This window comes from Branchiostoma belcheri, unplaced genomic scaffold, assembly GCF_001625305.1.
Source record: "Branchiostoma belcheri isolate BF01 breed outbred unplaced genomic scaffold, Haploidv18h27 scaffold7, whole genome shotgun sequence".
Lineage (NCBI taxonomy): Eukaryota > Metazoa > Chordata > Leptocardii > Amphioxiformes > Branchiostomatidae > Branchiostoma > Branchiostoma belcheri.
The window spans coordinates 1,348,067-1,371,369 of NW_017804353.1; the positions used below are offsets into that span (position 1 = coordinate 1,348,067).

At 39.6% G+C, this 23,303-nt stretch overlaps 2 protein-coding genes across 3 annotated transcripts in view; one reads left to right on the forward strand and one right to left on the reverse strand.

The window, feature by feature from the left end:
- LOC109484618 (DNA repair protein SWI5 homolog) overlaps positions 1-19,302 on the forward strand; it is a 24,202-nt gene extending 4,900 nt beyond the window's left edge. The window contains exons 3-5 of the mRNA XM_019787964.1: positions 16,586-16,704; positions 17,137-17,231; positions 18,137-19,302. Coding sequence (XP_019643523.1) covers positions 16,586-16,704; positions 17,137-17,231; positions 18,137-18,201 — 279 coding nt within the window. The 3' untranslated portion in view covers positions 18,202-19,302. The remainder of the gene's footprint in view (positions 1-16,585; positions 16,705-17,136; positions 17,232-18,136) is intronic.
- An 840-nt stretch (positions 19,303-20,142) lies between these two features.
- LOC109484548 overlaps positions 20,143-23,303 on the reverse strand; it is an 11,857-nt gene continuing 8,696 nt past the window's right edge. The window contains exons 3-8 of one of the 2 annotated variants that reach the window (XM_019787867.1): positions 22,983-23,119; positions 22,527-22,623; positions 22,203-22,279; positions 21,652-21,853; positions 20,902-21,046; positions 20,143-20,510 (exon numbers count right to left, since the gene is read on the reverse strand). In XM_019787867.1, the coding sequence (XP_019643426.1) occupies positions 20,261-20,510; positions 20,902-21,046; positions 21,652-21,853; positions 22,203-22,279; positions 22,527-22,623; positions 22,983-23,119 (908 nt within the window). In that variant the 3' untranslated portion in view covers positions 20,143-20,260. The remainder of the gene's footprint in view (positions 20,511-20,901; positions 21,047-21,651; positions 21,854-22,202; positions 22,280-22,526; positions 22,624-22,982; positions 23,120-23,303) is intronic. The other variant, XM_019787868.1, reaches the window with a different exon arrangement.

The following is a 23,303-nucleotide window of genomic DNA, read 5'->3' on the forward strand; positions in this document are numbered from 1 at the left end:
AACATCAATCGTTGGATGAGATGAACTCTCTAAGTGTCTTTTTTTTTAGGCCAACCCAGTGCAAAAAATAAAGCCTGATAAAAAAAAGCCTAAAAACACGCCCAAAATAAGCCAAACCTCTGCTTGGAGAGTGAATGAGATGACAGAATAGAAACTGTAACTATAGTTTTGCGTAAGATACCTTTCTGTTTAATTAAACAATAACTAGAGTTCTCTGTTTCTATATAGTTTTGATTATGGTAAGTACTGCAATTTTGTGACTCAAGTTTTTATTTTTAAGGTTTCATATCAGAGTAATGTACAAGTGTGTAATTGTAAGGGAAGGTTGATCTAGTAGCAATAGAAGCATCTTTTATTATATTCTGAACAGAAGATATCATTACAAGGATGACTATATATGATACAGACATGATAAAAAGTCCTTTTATTCCAAATACCAAAGAATGTATAGCACATACATGTATACCCTTTACCAAAAGATACAAAAGAGAACAATTGCAACAAGATAGCTAATATGACATAGAGCATTTTATATACATGTTGTCTGAGGTATGATGCCCATTTGAATGTGCCCTTCTTAAAAATTTCAGGATCTGTCACAACTACCTTTCATTTAAAGCCTTATAATTACCCTTGTGGAAAATGGGAAGAATGACTAATTCACCAATATTATCAAAAGTCTAAATACTTGTAGGGCTGTGAAAGTGGAGAAAAAAATACAACACTATCATTATACAATGTAGTAACCTTCCAAAGTTGCTGTGATATGAAGAAAGTTACATACTGACATGTAAGTCATGGCACAGGGGATCATGGCACTATTTAACACCAAAGATTTAAACTAACAGTAAATTCAACAAATGTTTTTGAGTGGTGGAAGGAGGGTTTTTTTTGCGGCATTTGTGGATTAAATAGATCTGTACTATTTCAATAGAAACACACATTTGCAATGCTTTGTGGTGGAGGGGTCAGTGTAAGAATAAAACTTTTAAACTGTGAACATGGTTCTGAATCGACAGTACCCACATAGAGCAAACCAATTCTCCCATATTATACAGTGCAGCCTTTCTTAAACTTGTTCATAGTGAGAAAAATATTTTGCCTAAAGTTGTTATTTTTCAAGAACATTTTTTGACAAAAATTTACTTGTTTTCTTAGTGTATCATACACAGATCATTATTATGCCTATGGTGAAACATAGTGGAAGCTCCTTTAAAATACTGGACTTAGATATGGATCATGACATTTAAATTTTAAGTACCTACGGCGACAAAAATGACTTCACGGATAACTCTTACATCATATCTGTAGTACCTAACATCACAAATAACTTCCATGTATAGCTACAATATGTACAGGTACATGTATGTTTGCCAGTAACACTACTAGTAGCATGAAGGGGAAATAATGTGTCCAAAATCCAATGCAACTAAACCCCAGCAGTATAATAAAAAAACACTGTCTATCTGTATCTGTATAGCTGGTATAAATACTATAACCGCTTTTTGGCGTAACACACCAGCTTTGCAGGCACGCAGCGCGGCGGCAGCTGGCTATATTACACTGAACGACTTGTTACACCGAACCCTTGAACTTCTAACTCTAGAATTTGTTTAAAACTATCTAATGATAATGCCACCCATGTCACCCATGTTTACAACATTGTCTCAAATCAACCCTACTTTCAACATGATCGACAAGTATTTAATATGTCACACCAGCATACTGTTCACACAAGTTCTAGTACTGAGTAGTAGTAGTCTTCTCTGACTAACATTTTCATACATGTTAAAAGTAATATTTCTATTTTACCTGCTATCCATCCATGGATTGACCCTCTTGAAGTACAAATATATACTGATTTAAATACATTCATTAAGTGATTGTAAACGTGTTGAAATAAAAAAAAAATCACTCCTGAGCATTTCTAGATCTATTGGTAAAATACACTGAAAGTATGAAATATGTCCTATACCCTAGCAGCTCCCTTTGAAACTGCAGCTATAACAAGCATTAATAACGTGTACACAGCAGTCAAGTTAACTGATATGGGAGACAGTATTTTGTCTTGACAGAGGCATGTGCTCCAGTGTACAAAATACTATTTTAGAAAAAATTAGGTTGCCCATCAGAATTTTAGGTTGCCCCACCTATAAGTTACTACTTTCCTCAAATTAAGTAATGTTACATACATAAGCCCTTGACAATATTTCTAACGGCCTTTAGTAACTTAACTGTTACTAGTAATAGCCATTAATACCCAAAATTAAAAAGCATCTGCAGGCTACAGTGGTGCAAGCCAAGTGGGCATGATTTTGTGTGTGTGTGTGTGGGGGGGGGGCATTCTTAAAATTCAGGTAGCACACTGGGCTACCTGGGTTCAAAAGTAGGTTGCCCCAAGTAAAATTTAGTTGCCCTGGGCAACTGAGCGACCAGGTATTTTGCATGCTGCACTATTTTGTCTTGACAGAGGCATGTGCTCTCAAATCGCTGTCTTGTGGCTGTAAGTGGTGCAGCGATACATGGTTAATTTGGTACACATTAGAACAGCGGTCCATTAACATCACTCTGGGTGCAGTTAAGCACACCAACATTCAGTCTTTCAGTCAACAGGGATTCTGAGTCATTGGAATGATGCACAGTAACTAAGTGTGGGGTATTCTGCATTCAGAATGGATGGGACCTACTCTCCAAGCAGAGGTTGTGGGGGAATGATCATTAGCTTTTTATATGGCCCTTTTTTTGTCGCTACCCCCACCAACCCCGTCGGTGGCCGGCGACCTTCTCTGGCTAATGGATACTGCCTGGCCAATTTGATACTGTCTTTTTGCCACCGAAAGGGATCTGCTTGGAGATTATATGGGACCTATAGTAAATGTTGTATATCCATGCAAACAAGTGCTAAAATTGGTAGCCTAATCATAATTTTCTGAAAGTCTGATACAAGTTGTAGAAAATGTAGGTTAGATGTGAAATGACACACATGTGCTAACATTGGGAACTGTAACTAATAGAGATGTCTTTTGCTATAGCAATGAAGGTATATGATGATGCATGTTGTCACAAACAACAAGAACTATTATATAAATCTACAGTTAGTATATTGTACATGAAGTTACTTAGATGTCAAAAGCCGCCTTTACAAATTTAGAAACAAACACTTTTGGATTGATGGGTCTTAAAAACTAAATATGTTGTTACAACTGCATCTGGGTCAAACAATGAGATCAAACAATGTGCCTGTCTTGGGAAGAAGTCAGAAAAGTTGTGGAAGTTTCTCTCTAGCTGGACTGTAAACTCTAATTCATATCCTGCCATTGGAACCAGCCTGACTGTGCCCAATTGTGGACCACATAAAATATGCAGAAGGAGAAAATTGTGGAATATCCCTTGAAACAGGTGAAAGGTATGGTTTAAATTATTCACCGTGGAACCCCGTGAATTATTCAGAAGATTGATTCTCTCGCTCCATCAATGATTCAAGCGTCACAGTTGGGATTATGTAAAAGCTATCAAATCTGGTCCTAAAAAATTAATCATTTAAAACTAATTTACCTCAAGGCCTTGCAGCCCATGAATTATGAATAGGCCTTACTTCAGTGTTGTTACGTACACACACAGTGGACATAGGATGCCTTTTTTATTGCTTACAATTACTGGCTTAAGCTTGCTATATCTAGTTCCTTCGATTGAGTGGTTGTTGTTGTGGTAGATTGTACTTTGTTTTCTACCTAAAGGATGCCAACATGATTAGAGACATTTAGAGAAATTTTGTACAAAGACTGAACATTTCATATTTGAAACAAGTTGCTCACTTAATTTGAATTTCTCAAGCATTTCTGAAGGATGATGTGGTCAAAAACTAACCCGTTTTTTTTGGCAGGCAAATTCTTAGCAGCCCAGCTGCAACAGTTTTTCATTCAACAGAAAAACTATAGAAACAATGTACTTGAAAGTGACCACTACAGGCTGATGATGGACTGTATTGTCGTTTGGATCTAATAAAAAAATGCATCAATGTCCCTATTCTTGAACCAAGGTGACATCGTAAAATGAGAATTTCAAAGCATGACTTACTGGCTGAGTGGTCCTTTACAAAACAAATGGCTAGAAAAATTCCCCCCCCCCCTCAAAAAATTTGTATAGGTGTTTGCACCTGTGTTATCCTACCTTTTACATAGTAGTAAATTGAAATAAAGAAATAGATATATTAAAAGTTACAATGTTAAAAATGATAACTAATACTGGCTCAGACCATAGTCCACTGCTTATAATACTTCATATCCTAATGTACATATTACTGAATAAATAGATGAACAAAAACAAGATGTTATCCTTCCTAAAAAGAAACTGGCTTCAAATTCAGTCCTGAAATTTTCATTTTGGCAAAGAAAAAGATCTACTGGCCTTGTTGTCCCACACAATTTTGCAGCTTCATAATATATCATAATTTATGAATAATAAATAGGGCATTTCCAGAAAAATATTTCTATCCACTCGATCCAAAAACCCAGAACTTGCCAAAAATTCAATGATAGAAAAGTTGACATGAGATTGCAAATAACTTGTTAAAAACTGGCTTTGTTTTTCTTACAAATACTACATTGTCCTGGCGTATTCATTCAGCTTTATCTGAGATTAAGATCGAGAAAATGGCCACAGAATTCATGGCACTATATCTGAGGATGGTTTCTTGTAAGAACGTTTACCGTTTATTCCTCTAGTCTTTGCTCAGTTCTTGCTGGGTTTTCATGGAAATCTTAGAAGTACCAGCTGAGGTCTGATTTGTACAAATGGTAGAATTTTACAAATGTTGTTACAGTACAGTTGTACAAAAATGTGTTACTTGACTGGAAGCCACTTAATAGCCTTATGTTACATCACCTTATACAGCTAGATTGTAAGAAATGTTGACATAGACAGGTAACTATTTTGAGAACTTTGGCCTTGCACTCTATTTTTGTTTATGATATATAAAATATCACCAAGACTGGCTATCTTAAAACACATTCAAGGTTTTTGAGCACAACAAAAGTTGACCTTTTGTAGTGCTCTGAATCTAATTTTAAACCACTTGGCTCAGAATAAATATTCTTGGCAACATGTTGCTTTAACTGTTTGTTACAGTGGAAAAAGGTGGACGTTGTTACAGTGTATTTTGATACAGAGGCCCCTGGGGCTTTTTATACCAATACATCCATGACTGGCTATCTACAGCTGGCTAGTTATTGATGGTAGAGTGTAGATGGTATGTTGGCCAGTTGCTCAGTGTAGATGGTTAGTTGTTGATGATAGAGTGTTTGCAGATGGTTTGTTGATGGTCAGTCTTTGCAGATGGTTAGTTCTTGATGGTGAAGTGTAGATGGTATGTAGATGGATAGTTTTTGATGGTAGATCAGAGTGTTTGTAGATGGTTAGTTGTTTATGATAGAGTGTAGATTGTTCTTGATGACAGAATGGGTGCAGAATAGGTTTGATCAAATTGATGGTTGTTGATGTAGAATGTTTTCAGATGGTATGATGGTATCTGTAGATGTATGTAGATTATTTGCAGATGGTTAATTGTTGATGGTAGAGTGTTTGTAGATGGTATGTTGGCTAGTTATTTATAGTAGAATGTTTGTAGATGGTGTGCCGGTACACGTTCCACCTGAGTTCCTCCACGACCGGCTTCAGCTTGGCGGCGTTGATGGCCCAGATGCACCTCTGGTTCATGTCGCGCTTCCGCGTGAAGATCCCCTCCCGAAGCCCGCAATCCAAAGCTGCGCTAACCTGGAATGAATGAATGAAAGACCTTTATTGTACGTTTGTGCTCTAACAAGCTAAGTACAGGTCATGAATAGACAAGGAAAAGGATACATGTACAGCAATAATACTTAAACTATACATACTAATGTGATCTACTATTTACATTGTTTGACTTCTTCTCGCTTCTTGACGCAGTTATAGATGTACGAGCATATAGAACTAGTGATACATGGTTTGTCAAGTTTCATAAGAAATATGAATTTTTCTGATTCATTTAAATGTCCAAAGTTGGGGAACTTATCTATTATATAAGAATATAGGAAATCATGAATGACTGGTTTATTTGATCAACATGATCCTTAAAAAAGTACATCGCAGCCAGGTGAAGTGGCTAAATTGCATACTTTTCACATCAATAGGTAACGCTTATAATTTATGTTTACCGAAGGAAAACATATTGTTTTTGCTCAGTTTCTTCTTCTTCTTCTCCAAACAGTGACCTCTGACCTGAACCAATGTTGTGACTGTTGCCATGATAACTAGTGTTGGGTCACATCATGTTGCAGTTTCATAGCAGAAGGGATTTAGACTCCTGTCTGATCATATATATGAATGTGTTTAAGTGAGAATCAACAGAGCAGACCATATGCAGAGGTAAACATGATGCATTTGCTTTGCTTTGCAAATGTTACCTTTCTAGTTACAATTTAGACTATTTACCTTGGTTTTGAGCACGGCAGGCGGGTACTCGGCCTCGATGGAGGGCTTGATGCGTTTCATGAGCGCGAGGATGTCTGGTTCGGCCAGTTCGTCGGCCTGGGACACCAGGACCAGTTTGACGAGGGTGGGGATGTTCAGGTGTGGCTGGCCGGCCTGGGCCTGGGGAGGCAAACATATGCATGTTAAATGTATCATGTATAACTATAATGTTTCAACAAACTGTGATTTAGCATTATTAGACAAGTCTAGAAGGAGATATCAGAAGAGGCATAAAATATTTAAAAATGTGTGTGTACCCCATACACAATTAGTTGAATGCGGTGTTCTAGCCAGTGTCTGTCTTTCTGCCATTTGACGGAATTTTGCTGCTCATGACAGACAAAAATTTTGTACAATCCATCATTTTTGACAGACAAAAATGAAGTGAATGTGTAAATGTAAATGCGAGAATGTCTGGCTCAGCCAGCTCGTCAGCCTGAGACACCAGGACCAGTTTGACGAGGGTAGGGATGTTCAGGTGTGGCTGGCCGGCCTGGGTCTGGGGAGGCAACCATCGCATTAAATAGATTTCCAAAAATAATTTCATCAGGTTGGTGGAACATACTGTTAGGATATTGGGTTTTTTTAAATTATACACAACCACTAACATGGGATATTGGGATTTTCTCATACACAACCAGTACTTCTCTCACCTTTCTTACATTTTGATCAGAGAAGCAGAACTCTAGCCAGAAGCTCTGGGGAAGGTGTCTGATAGACATTGTAACATAAGCAAGGTGAGAGAAGTACTGGTTCTGTGTGAGAAAATCCCAAAATCCCATGTTTATATGTATTAACCAGTGCATGCAACAAAGTTACCTATTGGTAGCCTAAAGAGTTACACAAACAAACAAACAAACAAACAAACAAGCCCACCTGTTCCTGGTCGGGTCTCTGGTTGACTCTCAGTGCCTGCAGCACGTTCTGTTCTGTCTTCTGCTGGGTCTTCTCGTTTTCTTACCAAAGAGTTACACACAAACAAACAAACAAACAAACAAACAAACAAGCCCACCTGTTCCTGGTCGGGTCTCTGGTTGACTCTGAGTGCCTGCAGCACGTTCTGTTCAGTCTTCTGCTGGGTCTTCTCGTTCCCGGGGTGTTTAACGTCGCCCGTCGGACTGTGGGCCTCTCCTCCCTCGGGTGTCTTACTCTGGTCCGTACAGCTCACCTTTTCAGTAGGCAAAGGACACGTCTAGAAACATGGAACCTCATATAAACATACTTGTTATGGCAGAAATAAAGATATTGGTATATATACATGTACCACTATTAAGTGTGAAGAATGCCCTTAACTTTTATTAATTAGTATAATTAATTTTAAAGGTTACAGGTTTGAGTCCATCCATTCCTGACTAGATCTGGTGTCGTTATGAAAGGAACTAAAATACACAACCCAGGTAAAAAATGGGTACCTGACTTTGGTTAGGGAGGTAAAAGCCAGTGGAAAGAGAGGGATGGTCTCTACCTTCCAATACCATAATCCCTTTGCAGACACAGTGGAATAACAAAAAATACACATGCCCCTATGGCCTCAAAAGGTTATGAGTTAGTATGTGAAGATGTCTGCATTTTGTTAACCTGCAGAAGTTGATGAATTTCTATTTTTTATTTCTACTTTCAGTCTTCATCTGTATCAATCTGTCTTAGCCCTGTGAAGTAATGTATGTTGACAGTCAATAGACCGTCTTAGGATGTCCACAGACCCTTAAGTGAATTATGGTACATTTATTGCATCCTATACAGAGGTTTGACCCACTTGATTCTGGGGAAGCAAATCAAATTTGCAATGATAATCAAACTTAGGATATACTTAATCAGTGAGCAGAAAGAGCATACCACTTAAATCAGGGCAAAAACATTCAGGTAACGAAAAGGCATTTTCTCAACCACCTGTTCATCAGCCCCTACAAAGTCACCCCGGTTGAAGGATAGCAGGAGGATGAGGTATCAAAGAGCCCTTCCAAAAAGAAATGTTTAGTATTTGTAACGTTTAGCGTTACTACTTTTGGTAACTCTTTTGATTGTCTAGGTGTTAGATACTCACTAGAATTGAAGCTGGCTTAAAGTCTAACTCTAAGTTCTCAAAAATAGCAAGGGGGTTAAAAAAGAGATCTTGAAAATACAATGTAGTAATGGTGTCAGAACAGTAAAGTGGCTTACAAAGAAAGTACAGCAATATGGAAATAATCACATGTTGCTCCACATACCTGTAGCAGGACATTACTGTTGGCTGCCACAAGCTGGAAGGGGTACTGCTGTAGTAACGGTGTGACAGGACTCAGACCCAGGGTGTTGGGCAGGAGGTGTATGATCGCTCCACCGGGCAACTGGTTTGTCACCTGTGATGGTTGATGTTTTATTAGAAATCCATTAGATTAGATTAAACATCTAACCTATTCTTCCTGGATTCATAAAATACAAACAAATTCACAATACGTAATAATTACAAATTAAGATGTTACATAACATTAATTAGATGTTACATTTACATAACATAACACACTCATGAAACCATAATATGTTTTATTGCAAATTCATGCCCGAGGGCTAATATTGCAGGAACAGTAGAAACATTTGGTATAAAAAACATACAATTAGTACACATAGAACTACTGATAACTACTACTAAGAAACTACTAGTAAAAATAACATAACTAGCATACAATGCTAATCTCCAAGCAGATCCCTATTGGTGGCAAAAAAGACAGTATCAAATTGGCCAGGCAGTATCCATTGGCCAGAGAAGCTCCGTTAGCCACCGACGGGGATCAGGACAAAAAAAAACGGCCATATATAAAAAGGTAACGATCATTCCCCACAACCTCTGCTTGGAGAGTAATGCAATGCAACAGTACGTTACCTGCGGCAGACACTGTGTGCCTTGTACTGGCTGGGCTGAGATGTTGAGTCTTGCTGGTTGTAGGTATGGCACTGGTGCTGGGACAACCTGCCCGAAGGCTGCGGTAGTAGTGGCGGGTATTACAGGACTGATGATTTGCGGAGAGTTGATCATGGCACAGTTGCTTAGGTTCTCGGTTTTTACAGTGAGCTGGTTGATTGTAGTGTTGTTCACTGCTGTAGAGTGCTGGGGATATGCTACAGTGTTGGAAGTGTTTGCATTGGAAGGATGACTTCTGGTGAAATCGCCGTTTCTGACGGGCTGTCCTACTGTTACGTTTGGAGGCACGACTTCTGCGTATTTCGGCGGCGGTTTTCCCGCCAACACCCTCAAGTTGAAGGAGTTCTCCATGCCGTGAAGAGAGAATGTGCTCTCGATTTTGATGTTCTCAAGTCCAGTGCCATTTGAAGACTTGTTTTCTGTGGCTGTGGTATCGACTTTTGAGGATGTCGTATCTGTGAAGACATCATTGGGATCTTTTGTAGCATCCTTGTCTTCGCTTCCTTTCACCTCTTCATCAGAATTTTTCTCCAAGTTCTCATTGTCATTGTCATTTGTTGTAGAAGAAGTGTCATCTTGAAGATCGGAGGAAGATCGCACCTTGTGTGGCCTCGGGTTCTTCCGTTGTCTTCTTGTCCGACGCGGGCTTGATGCTTGACAAACAGACGCTGGTGGAGACTCTACGTTTCTCTCTTCTTGCTTCGAATTTGCGGAAGGGCTGAGGTCTACAGGTGTGTTATCTTCACTCTCCCTTTCACCGTCTGTGTGATTTTGTGGTGGCGGAGACAGGGCAAACTTTTTACAGGGGTTGGTTGTTGTGTTGTCGTCAGTTTGGCTTGTAGTTGCTGTGTTGTTGTTCTCTAATGTCTCAATGTCGGACATCAGAATGTCCTCCAAGGGCTTGATTTCCAAGAACCTGTTGAACAAGTTGAAAAGAATTTATGTCTTGAGAAAGATTGTAAGATTTTTTTCTTGTTTTTACAATACAACAACAAGTACTCGCGACTGAAACCAAAATCTCAAATCAGTCTGCATTTGAAGAGGAGGAAAACAAACAAACAAACAAACAAACAAACAAACAAACAAACAACCTCCCCTTAGGACCTCAAAATGTAAAATAAAGACATGAAAGGACAAATTAAACAAACAGATAAACAGACAGCTGTGTGCATAAAGTCCTTGACCCTCACATAAAACCGGTTTTCCCTCCAGGCGAATGTCATTCACCTTACGGTAAGACAACTGAGTCCACACAAAAGGGAGTTGACGTCATGTTTCACCAGCCTTTAGGACATACAATGTGTAACAGTTACACTTTTTAAATTTGTTTATTTTTGTGGTGTTTTTATTTTTAAGTTCTTGGTTGAAGTGCTTCAGTAGTACAGTAGTATTATAACATTTAATTTAGCAACTTTAATTTGCAGCTGTTGAACTCTTGGTGACAGAAATGACCTGTGACAGATGACCTCACAAAGAAACAAACAAACAAACAACAATATTATAGCTTTCCCCTCACCTTGCACCTGCAGTAGTTCCTCCCAGCTGCATCGTTTGGTGTTGACAACAGACATGTAGATAAACTCCAGTGCTCACAAACAAACAAAAATTGAACAACAATACCTTCACCTCATAGCTTGTTACTCCTCCCAGCTGCATCTCTCAGTGTTGACTCACAAACAAACAAACAAACAAACAAACAAACAAACAAACAAACAAACACCTCTCCCCTACCTTGCAGCATGCAGTAGTTCCTCCCAGCTGCATCGTTCCGTGTTGACGACAGACGTGTAGATAAACTCGAGTGCTGTCTCTAGCCTGACTGAGCTGACCTCACACACAAACAAACAAACAAACAAACAAACAAACAAACAAACACCTCTCCCCTACCTTGCAGCCTGCAGTAGTTCCTCCCAGCTGCATCGTTCAGTGTTGACGACAGACGTGTAGATAAACTCCAGCGCGGTCTCCAGTCCTGCCGAGCTGACCTCGCTGAGCTGTGCCACAGCGCCCTCCAGGCGAGGTCTGCCCTGGTTAAACTCCAGCAGGCTGCAGAAGTAGTTACTGGCCGCGGCTAGCACACACCTGGGTAAAAACACTACAATGTTACACACCTGGGTAAAAATACGTTACAGGTAAACTACATGTGGCATACACCTGGGCAAAAATATAACACACTACAGTTAAACTCCAGCAGGATGCAGAAATTACTGGCAGCGGCTAGGACACACCTACAGGGCAAAAACAGGTATTATAACACTACAATAATTATAACAGCACACACACTATAAACCAACATACTACTGGCTGTGGCTAGCACACACCTGTGTAAAAACACAACAAGTTACATTTAAGCTAGCACACACCTGGATGGACAGGAACACAACATACTACTGTAACAGTTACTATAAATGTGGCTGCAGACTGCAGACTTTTGTAATTACTGGCTGTGGCCAGCACACACTTGGGCGGGCACATAAACACTTACTAAACTGTACTACCACATACCTGGGCAAGACAACACACCACCTCTACATAAGGACCACCTGGCCAATGTGTTCACTTTTTGATTTCCTTACTTAGTATATTTTTCCTATCCACACATCTAGCATCTAAATTAGAAGCTATTCTACTGTTAATGTAAAGAGACCACCGTAGTACTAGTAATGTATTGTGCTGCAAGTTTTGACTTCATTGATTTGAGGCTACACCCATGTTAGTGCATGGTTGTAGTTTCTACTTGTCCTAGATTTGCCAGTTTCTGGGTTATGTATAGGGTGTTGAAATCTGCCATAAATTTTCTATCCACAGTTGATGTAGATAACCTAGTTCTAAACACAAACGATAATTATTCATGGAAAAAACAATATTATGCTGCAGCCAAAATGTGTTAAACATATTATTACATTTTCACTGCCTAAAACTTCAAGGCATGCCAGAAATTGTGTCAGAAGTAATTAGCATATTAGTAGCATTACACTGTGAATTTAAACAGAAATCATATTTTAAACACAACTGTCTGATGTCCATGGATACAGGTCATGTTGGTCAGAGACACATAATTATCACATACCTATTAAGAGATTATACATGTACTGTCACTTTTTGACCTGGAGGCAAATAATGTCCTATCTTTGCCTTATTTATTCGCATTGTACCAAAAATGGCTGGCTTTCCCAGTATTGAAATGCATTCTAACATGGGCTAATTATTGTCCCCAATTTGCACGTAGCCAATATTTCACACACATGACTTGTTGCAGGATTATCTCACTTGACTGTCACGAAAAGTGTCTGTTTCTACATATTGTATGTGTGCAGTTAGACATGATTTAAATTTGTATCAGATTCCTTAAAGTTAACAGACTTCACGTGGTAGCGTATGTAATAAACAATAGGAATATCTACAACAATTCATTTAGACAACAAAGACAACAACTGTCAAAAAGACGTTAAGGGATACGTTCAGTAATATCTAGCATCAAAAGAAACCCTGATTTCTAACCCGTATCTTCTACACCAAACCCCAGTATCCTAAATCTCTCTTGTTATGTTTACAGTGATATCTTAGGACAACGTTGGCTTCAGACTAGTAGGCTGATCCTTTGAATCAGTGTTTTAATTAGGCTTACAGGTGAAGTAGCTATCCAGGTCAACACAACCCCTGTAAGGTATTACTATAAACTTGGGAGCTTCAGGAGAAAGATCTAACCTGTGAGCTGGATATTTTCAATCCTCAGCAACTATGATGATATCATTGAATCAGTGTTTTGACTAAGGCTTACAGGTGAAGACTGAGTGACAGAGAGACAGGTAAAGTAGCTAATAGCTATCCAGGTCAGCACAACCCCAGAAGGTATTAATATAAACTTGAGCGCCTCAGAAGAAAGCTCTCACCTGTGAGCGGGATATTTCCTATCCTCAGCGACTATAATGATATCACAGTGCCTCCCAGCCTGCTGTTGTAACGCCAGGTTCTGTAGTATCTGTCGTCCGAAGTTCAGGCTGAGGATTGTACTACCGCACGGCAGCTCAGCCATCTTCAAAAGGTACAGCCCAACCAACTGATGCATATTCATGTGCCACTGGGAGGACCGGTCTATTATCCAGGAGGGGGGGTTGTTTATTGGTGATTATCCCTTTGTGTTGGAGTGCTATCCAAGGTCATCATTTTTTCATGGCCTCAGGATTAACTACTGAGGGCAATGAACAACTCTTTTTTGTTCTCTTTCTTTTAATTTGCAAGTAGAGTGAGGTAGCATAATAAATTTTAAAATGGGACAGGGAATTTTGCTCTTTAATAATTGTGAGCCATGTATCATCATTTTCTTGATTGCTTGAGAAAATGTGGATTAGGTACGGAGCAAATAGAACTACCCTTTTTTGTTCTCTTTTTTTCAGGAGCAAATTAGTACAATGTAGCCAAATATCTACTTAAGGGACAATTCAGGGCAAAATTATCATCTTTTCATCATTACATTTACAATGCACATTGCCAATGTAGAATGTAGATCCTATTGCAAATAAGCTAACTTTAATAAAATAAGCCAGGTTTGCAATCTCTCTGAGCCAAACCTACGGTAGTTTATTGCAGGTGTTTTCTATCTATTTTCACACAACTAATCCCCCTCTAATTATTCTGGACTGGTCCTCACAACTAGAGCCTTGCCCATTGGCACTTAGCCAATTCAGTCTTATTTACATCCAAATCACATTTTTCTCTGGAGCATCTTTCTCTTATGTAGAGACATGAACCATCACCTGAATCTAATTCATAACAGGATCAAGGGAAGAGTTCAAAGTGACACAATCCATAAACATTTTTGAACCAAACTCAACTCAAATATCAAAGTTATTTTAAGTTAGAAAATGTTGGCAATCATCATTTATTACGACGATGATTTGTGCCATTTTGAGAATAATTCTTAGAAATATTTTTCCATCATTTTTTCAGTGCAAAGTTCTTAATTTTCCCTCTTTGCCCCTCCTAGCTATACATGTCCTTTCAAGTGTGTCTCTAAAACTTACTCAACCGGTTTCCTTTGAGTGTAAGGGACCATTATTACTGTAACTTACTGTACAACATGTCACAGAGGATGCCTTTTCCAACATAACATTTGAAAACTACAGACGGGATCTTAACCTTATATTACACGAATATAACCAGTTATATGAGACATTCTGCCGAAGTGATATGCACAATACATTATTGGTTTTGCGCAGGTGCAGTACGTTCTGCCAACATGCTGTCCATATACATGTACACCCAGTATTTCCAGCCCTGTGGATTAAGTCACACATAATTTCCAGCCCAATGGCAGTATGTTACATAAAGAGCCACCACTGGAATAGACAATGAAGCTACAGCATTAGAAACGTTGGTCCAGCCTTTATAAACATGGTATATGTCATGAATAAATGATGGCCTCTGAATAATACATGTGTTTTGATTTCGAATGCATAGGATCTGAATAATTTATTATTGGCTTTTCCATTAGAAGCTAAAACCCGCACACGCGGCGTTTTATGCATCAAACCGTGGAATGTGGGGGTAATTTGTGTGGCTAAAACAGGCAAGAGCGGATTAACCAAAGAATTGCTGTGTCTGTATGTGGTGTACTAAAACACTGGGAATTTGTTTTTCAACATAGCAATTACTTTAGAGACAACAAGGACAAATTTTACGATCCCTCGGTTTAAAGTCTGTTTTATGATTATAGTGACCTTTTAGGCAGTGTTTTTTTACATCCTGATGAGTTTGTACATTTTCCTTTCCATCTGTTGTTAGGAATTTTTCTGTCAACCAACCTTTTTTGTTGAGAAAATAGTATATTAGCTGTAACAGTGGGGGGGTATATAGGCGCTACCAACTAATCCGGCAAATGGGTCTACACCTTTTAGCGGAGAGGTTAGAGTGTCTGACTGGGGCCCGGGAGGTTGTGGGTTCGAACCCCGGCCTGGGACCAGTGGGGTTTTTACTGGCTCCTCCTGTTTGTTACATAGCTAATATCGTCAACCTTCAAGTTAAGTTGGTGGATTTTGGGAGTTTCTTACGAGTATATCATACCAGTATATAAATTATTAATACCTTCTTAATCGGCAGAATATACTACACATATATCATGCTTTTATTCCATCTAATGCAAGTCATTTATACACATTATCTATATGGTATCCACCTCACATTTGTTTGGTATCATTCATGCATTTCACTCTAAGCTGCTAATAGCTGCCCAGTGCACTCTGCAGGTAATTTATGACAATTGCTTTCTAAGTGTAATTTTGTAGCCACAAGATTAATACACTAGACAAGTAATCATAATAATGATGATTGTAAGGTCTGTAACGGAGTTATGAATGGCCATCTGGTCAAATTCCAGCTTACATTTTACAAAATGGTGATACTTATATTAACTTGGGTATTATTGCATTCTAATACAATAACCGAGGGTGACCTGTGGCCAGAGGACATTGCCAACCTGGCGGCGGATCGACGGTCGTGGGGAAGACTTGTGGTCGACTGCTCCGCAGCCGGACGATGATGATGATGATGATGACAATAACTACATATGTATTATATATAATGATAGCAGGTGTTCCATATTATGGCCATTGTTGGTTATTCCATTGTTTCATCCCCAAGGGAGTCAAGAATTGTGTTTGGTGTGTCTTCTGTACATGTGTGCATGTCTGTGTATGTCTTCATGAATGTGTGTATGTGTGTGTCTATGTGTGCATTTGTGTGTGTCTGTGAGTGTGTGTGCATGTGTATGTGGGATGTGTGTGTCTTCGAGTATGTGTGTGTGTCACCATCAGCATGTCTGTGTGTGTGTGTGTCTGTGTGCACAATGCGTGTATGAGTGCATGTGTGTGTGTTTGTGTGTCTGAGTGTGTGCACAATTTGCGTGTCTTTGAATGTGTGTGTTTGTGTGTATGTGTCTGTGTAAATGTATGCACATGTGTATCTATAAGTGCACGTTTGTGTGTTTGTGTGTTTGTATGTGTGTGTGTCTGTGAGTGTGTGAACGTGTGAGTGTTTCTGTGATTCTCATAATCATATCAACAGACAGTTTACAGCAACACACTTAGTCTGAGTGCAGTGTACAGCACATCATCAGCCTGGTAGAGGCTTTTTTCAGGAATTCCCAGTTCAAGTTTAAATTTCTTGTTTGCCCTTGCCCAGGTGAGGACTCCTGCTGCCCCCCTCCCCCCTAAGGACCAGGCATCTCTTGCTCAGGAAGTGGAGATGCTGAGAATGAAAGAGGCGGGACTGAAGGAGCAGGTGGAGCGGCTTCAGCAGGAGTAGGTTTTCTGGTTCTATTCTACCAAATTGTAATTCACTATGTGTTAGATTTCATATTACATTATTTTTGTATACATTTTAAAGTAAAAAGCAACAAGTTTTCAATCAGTCTGAAACTGTGACCATGAAATCACACAAACTCTGTTAGATGAGTGAATGAAATAAGAAGCTGTGGATAGATTGTCATGACAATGAATTAAACTAGTGCTACACGTACAAAATGTATTCACAAACATTCAAACTTCTTTGCAAAAGGATAACATTTATGCACAACTATTTTATACAGCAATATTTTTTTTCAGAGGGTACCATGTCGATGAATGAGCACCAAAGGGGATTCTTAAGTAAACATTAATCACATTAATTACTGTTCATTTGAGGGTACCAGCAAATAATGACATTAATGAGAATATTGGGAACTATTTTTCCAGAGGTTACGATGAGGCTGACCTGCCTGAGTGCACCCGGATGCTGCACAGGTACAACGAGATGAAAGACGTGGGACAGATGCTGCTGGGCAGACTAGGTCAGCAGTTCTAGAACTTTCTTCTGTGTTTGTTCATTTGTTTATTACAATTTTTCATTTCGTACAATGGAGGGGGAAAAAGAAAGTGGAGATGTGATGAAGCTGAATAGGTGTGGTCTGTCTTTATTATCTTTTACCTATACCGTGGCGTCGGGTGGCGTAGTGGTAGGTCATTCGACTGTGAACCGGGAGACCCGGGTTCGATCCTGAGTCGTACCCGGGACATGTCTGAACATGCGCCCCGACGTTGTCCCCTTGGGAAAGACACTTTACACGACTTTCCTCACTCCACCCAGGTGTGAATGGGTACCTAACTTTGGTTGGGGAAAGCCTTATTGAGGTCACCTTGTGGCGCCGAATGGCAGCCGCACAGACCCTTGTGGCAGTGCCACAAAACTGTGGAACAAATATGTATCATAACATTGTGTATTATGTGTATTATTATGTGTACTATTACCATTTGTATCATCTGATTGTAAACCCTGCATCAATTCAGCACTATAAGGCTGCAATTGCACGGGTGATATTTGGCCAACAAACCATTTAATATTATTATTATTATTATTATTATCTTTTACCAGCCTTTCATTTTGAAACATTTTCCCCATTGCTGCTCTATTGAGATCGAAACGAAAGTGACCCAAGGTTTTGGTTTGAGTCTTCTGGGGGCTTGAGGCTGCAGTTTTTACATCTGCCACAAGGGGTCTCTGTAAAACAACCTCAGGGATTCCGAAGTACAGTGCTGTCAATCATTGCATGACCTAGAGTAACATGATGTTATGGATTTCAGCGTAGGAGCTCATCTGGACCTGTAAACTGTCTTTTAAAACCATTAAATATGCATGTACAATTAACATTTCTACTTAACAATTGAACATTCAATACTATTTCTGTCTCCTGTCCAGCTACCCTGGAAGGAGTGACCATGAGAGAGATGTACCAAAGGTTTGGGCTGGATCTGGAGGACTGAAGAAGTGGAACTCATCACAGCTGCAACTTTCTTACAGAAACATGAGTTTATTTCTGAAGTTCCGCTTCCTGGAATGACTGGACTTGGACACAGACATGTTTACATACCAGTAGACATGTCAGGGTAACAGCAAGGCATCCCTGATGTGTTGTTTTTGGAAGTTCTCCTTTCAGTCTGTTTGGCCCCAGAAAGTTCAGGCCCCTAGCTAGAATATTGTATGTTTAAAGTACAACTTAGCTTAAAGTGATGACTGCATAGCCCAGTGGCTTAAGTTGTTGCTATGCCAGAAAATTGAGACGATCAGTATTTAAATCCTGTCTTGCTGTTGTCTACCTGTCTGGCACCAAAGATATTGGAAAGGGATGTCGCAAGCCATTGCTACTAACAGTACATTGTACTTACCAAGAAAGGAAGGGAACTTTTCCTAGCTGAAAAGCTGTATGCAATAACGAAACAAAGAGCCGAGGCAATGACAGACATTTTGTAAAGTTTATTATTTGTGTTCCTTTACATGATATGGTGCATTGTAGAATATATATTCATGAATATTATACAAGAGAAAGTATTGGCATAGTGACAGAAGAGATAGATTACATAAAATCAAGACACAGACACCTCAAGAGTAATAATCAGGAATAATAACATTACAACAAAAACAAGAAAGCTGAACAACACAGATAAAGCCTGTATGTACAGCTTATTAAATGTAAATAAAACTTTGCTGTAGTTCACCCCAAAATTAGTTTTGAAGTCATGATTTTGCAACAATTTCCACAATTATTACAAATCTCAAAATCATAGTTTATAGTATTAGCTCACAATATGATCATCCTTTGGCAATTGTATTTAGCATATTTACATTTGTCTTAATTCCTTCAACCAGTGCTAATAGATTACTTGATAAAACTCATATAACAATGAGCGTAGTGTTAATGATACTATTGGTAATCACTTTTCATAATGACCACATAACTGATCACCTCCTATTAGTAATTATACTGAATGCAGATTAAGCTCCCTGGATTTCAAATATAATCATTTTAGGAAAAAGAACCAACAACTAAGTTTGGTGTGGCCCTAACACGTCATTGAAAAATAATATAACTACAATGTATGTACAGCAGCATTGAAAAGACTGGCATGTCAGATGCCTTAAGCTGGGCCCACCACAAGTTTCTTGTGGTCTTTCCCCCTTAAGACATCCAGTAGATGCTTGTCCAGTTAGTCTCGTACTAAGCTATGAAAAATAGTAGTGTATTTAAGCATGCAATATGCATTAAATATTGTAAACTAACTTCGGTGACAGGTGGTGCATACAACTGTGCAGTAAAATGAAACAAGCTTGAAGAAATTGTGTCAATCTCCACACTCGTGTGAGCTTGATTGTTCCAAACAATCTTGTTAAAATGTGACAATTGCAAACAAACAATATCAAACAGTAGCAGCATTGGCAGGAACACTATCATACAAAGTGCATTGTTCCCAGTTTTTTCAACAGTTTATAGCAAGCATACGGCCACAAGCAGAGGCAAATGCAAACCAAACATTCATGAAGACTGTCTCTCCCAAGTTTTGGGTACATTGTCAACAGTTTAAGTATTCTGACATACATAGGAATATATTCAATAGTCTGGTATGTATGTATGTCTCTGTGGCTACATGGTGTATGAAATGCTATAGCCATTAATTGAAAGCAGCAGTTTGGTCAAATTGTGCTATTCAAATACAAAGTAGGCTCAAATTCACCCTGAAAGTATGTAGACCAGTCCATGTAGGGACAAATTAAGACCTATGGATTGATTGATACATATGCCAAATCTCGCATTCTAAGGCCAAGACAAGATACACACTCAGATATTATTTTCCCTTTTTTTATGATGAAAGTATTTACTGGCATTTATACATAGATTAGTGAATTCCAACTTGTTGGCCATGATACTGCCTGCAGAGGCTTACTGAGGAGGTCCTCACCCCAATATTGACTCCCAAATGCTAGTCCACATTCCTGCAGAAGCAAGCAAAAGCACGACAAGTATGATACAGTTATTCTTTGCGGAGCCTACGACCACTCCGGGTGGATTGTGAAGTGCCTGGGCACGAATCCGTGTGGTGCGATGTACATGGCTCCCTTGTTCTCGACGCGACTGTTGGGCGGGTAGACGGGCATGTGGTGCCAGGTCTGATACTCCATCTTGTGGTGTCGTGTCTGCGGAGACAGGAGACGCCCCACCACGTACGGACCCAGCCTCGTGTGCCCCGCCGGCGCGGACTTACTGGTACCCAGCTTTATTGCAACTCCTGTTTTACCCCTGCGGAAAGATGGGACAGTCAAATGTTAGAGATGAAAAAAGATTAACATTTCGGTTACAGTCATTTCTGCTGACAGGTGACATCAGGTAAGATTTTCTTTTTCATTTGATCTGCCAATTATTGTTTCATTTGTATTCTTTCATGGACAATTTTTAAGATATTTAATCTAGTTTGTGTAGTATTTGATCCATTTTGTATTGAAAGGTATCCAATTTATATGTTTCATCTTTTCATTCATCCTTACATGAGATTTCATTCATCCTTACATGTACATAAGATTTCTATTCAGCTGTATTTGAGGGGAAAGGTCTACGCCTGATTCTTTACTTTTGTGACTACTGTAAAATGATAAATAGTATTAATACTCAAGTTATACTGCAGTTTCCTTACTTTGATGACTCCAGAGTCTTGAGTACCGCCTCCAGCCGGCTGCGTTTGGCGTGTCTGTCGGACGGATCGGTCGCCATCCCCGCCGGACCTCCCATTAGCTTCTGCCCTGCCAGGGACTTGAAGAACTCCATTGCCACTAACTTCTCTGGAGGGGAACAAGGAAGACGTGCGTATTGGTCACTGTATAGATGTCAAAGTTTAGAATTTTAACCAGTAGCAACCTACATTCGTTGGTCATTATGAGTGTTGATAATGGGTATCTAGAGGTAAAAAAATACTTCATTTTTGCTCATTTCTCCTCAGGATTTGAGAGGAACAGAGAACTAAGCCTCCGTCCTTCTCCGTTTGTCCTCTCTAGTCCTAACCTTGGTTTCGAGAACTCTATAAGCAGATATAGATAGGAAAATTGTAAGAATCTCTGCCCCATTTTACTTACAGCCTAACCCACAGGAAAATACAGCAGTCAGACAACATTACGTCAGCAAAGTCTCCAAACTGCAAATTTGCACAATCAACAGGGTTGATCTGTTCCCAGTTCTCTCGAGTTCTGACTTAGAAGTGTTGGCCACCAAGTTCTAGGTACCTGACCAATGGAAGGGCTGCTGTAAGGGTAAGAAGACTAGCCTGGGTACCATCCTGGTTAGTTTACATCCGCTCCCACAGTCGCTACCGACCAAGACTGTGGGAGCGGACGTAAACTAACCAGGATGGAACCCAGGCTATAAGAAGACACCACACTACACCACTAACCTCCCTCTGAAGCCCCCTTCATCCATTTCTCCACTGCGCTCTTGGCGCCCGGCTGCAGCGTCCTGTCCAGGACTTTACTGTTCCTGGCCTTCTCCGCCTCCATCAGGACCCGCTCCACGACAAGCTTGTCCTCCTCCGTCGCCTTCTCCAGCCAGCGCTTAGCCGCAGACCGCGTCCTGGGGTTCAGGGTCTCACTGATGGACTGTGGGGACATCAGTGAAAAGAAGTTGAACTTGACAATTCATATTTAATACTGTTTTTGGGGATACATTAAGCACTTTGACTGTAAATCTTGGAATGTTTGCAGGGGTTTTATTTTCACAGTGTTTGCTGTGACCTCTTACTGTGACATCAATCCTCTGCCCATATTTTTTTTTAAATTCTAACACAAACTTCAAACACGGAAAAAAGAGTGGGCTCCTTTCTCCTACAGTGAAATAAAACCACTGAAAAGGTAACAGAATTTACAGTATCTGTCATAAAGTGGTTTAATTATAACTGTCATTATTTTTGCGATGAAACGTTTTATCTTTCCCATGCACATAACTCACCTGAATTGGAGCCTTGTATTTCTTCTCTTTCTTCTTAATGATCAACTGTGGCTTCGTTCCATTCTCAATCTTAGGCACTGTGGAGACATAAGGCAAATGACACTGTCAATTTTACAAATAGAATAACATCAAGTCCCAAAGTTACAGAGAAGTGCTGATGTTTTCCCAACAAATGACGTAGTTCAATTGCCATATTTCTTTCAGTATGTACCTGATGTACCCTGATGTTACACTTCCTAGCCGTTATCAGGACCAACTACTTTGCTTGAGTACATTATAAGGTTTCTTCGAAGGCTCTATGTGAAAAAGGGAAGTGTTCCTTACAGGTACTTTCCCATGCCTTGTCCTTCTTGGGAGGAGGGTAGGTTTTGCTGAGGTAGTGAGCCGACTCCGCCTGTCTCTCATAGGCCTCGGACTGGAGCTGAAGGAACCAGAAAAAATTCAAGTTGTGCGAAACAAACAGATTTATCAAGTTCTTACTAAATACAGAACTCTGATACAGATGCCATGCAAGACCTAAAAGAGTTATATAATTATGTTAGACGTGCTTTTGCTTAAAAAAATGGGTTTGGCAAATTGATATTAATGTCTGTTCTGGTTTCACTTTTCAAGACTTTCAAACTATTTTGACTTAACTTTTCTATCAAGTTTTGTGGAACTCAAAAATGGTAAAATTTTGATTTCTAAACTGTAAAACAAACCTTAAAATTTGTTATCTGTGTAAAGAGAAAAATAGCATTGCTTGGTTTGGTAGAAGGAGTATTTTCCTGCAGGCCTCACATTTAGCTTGTGGTTGATGGGAGGACTGAAGTGGGTGGTGTCGGTACGCTCGTGCTGCTTCTTCTGAACAAACTGGACAGGAGACTTCTTCTGAACCTTCGCCACCTCGCTCAGGACATCGTTCTCTACTGGTTGTTCTGCAAGCACAAAATAAGGATATTCTAAATGTCAACTCACAGGATAGAGGCAAATGGTGAGCTGCCATCAAGCCTCAGCATCAGAATGCAAGCATGTCTAACCCTCGGAAGATGGGAAACAACAGACAATAAACTGGATAGTGAGTGTGAGTGAGTGTCAGACAAAGTTTAATTATTGCATTCA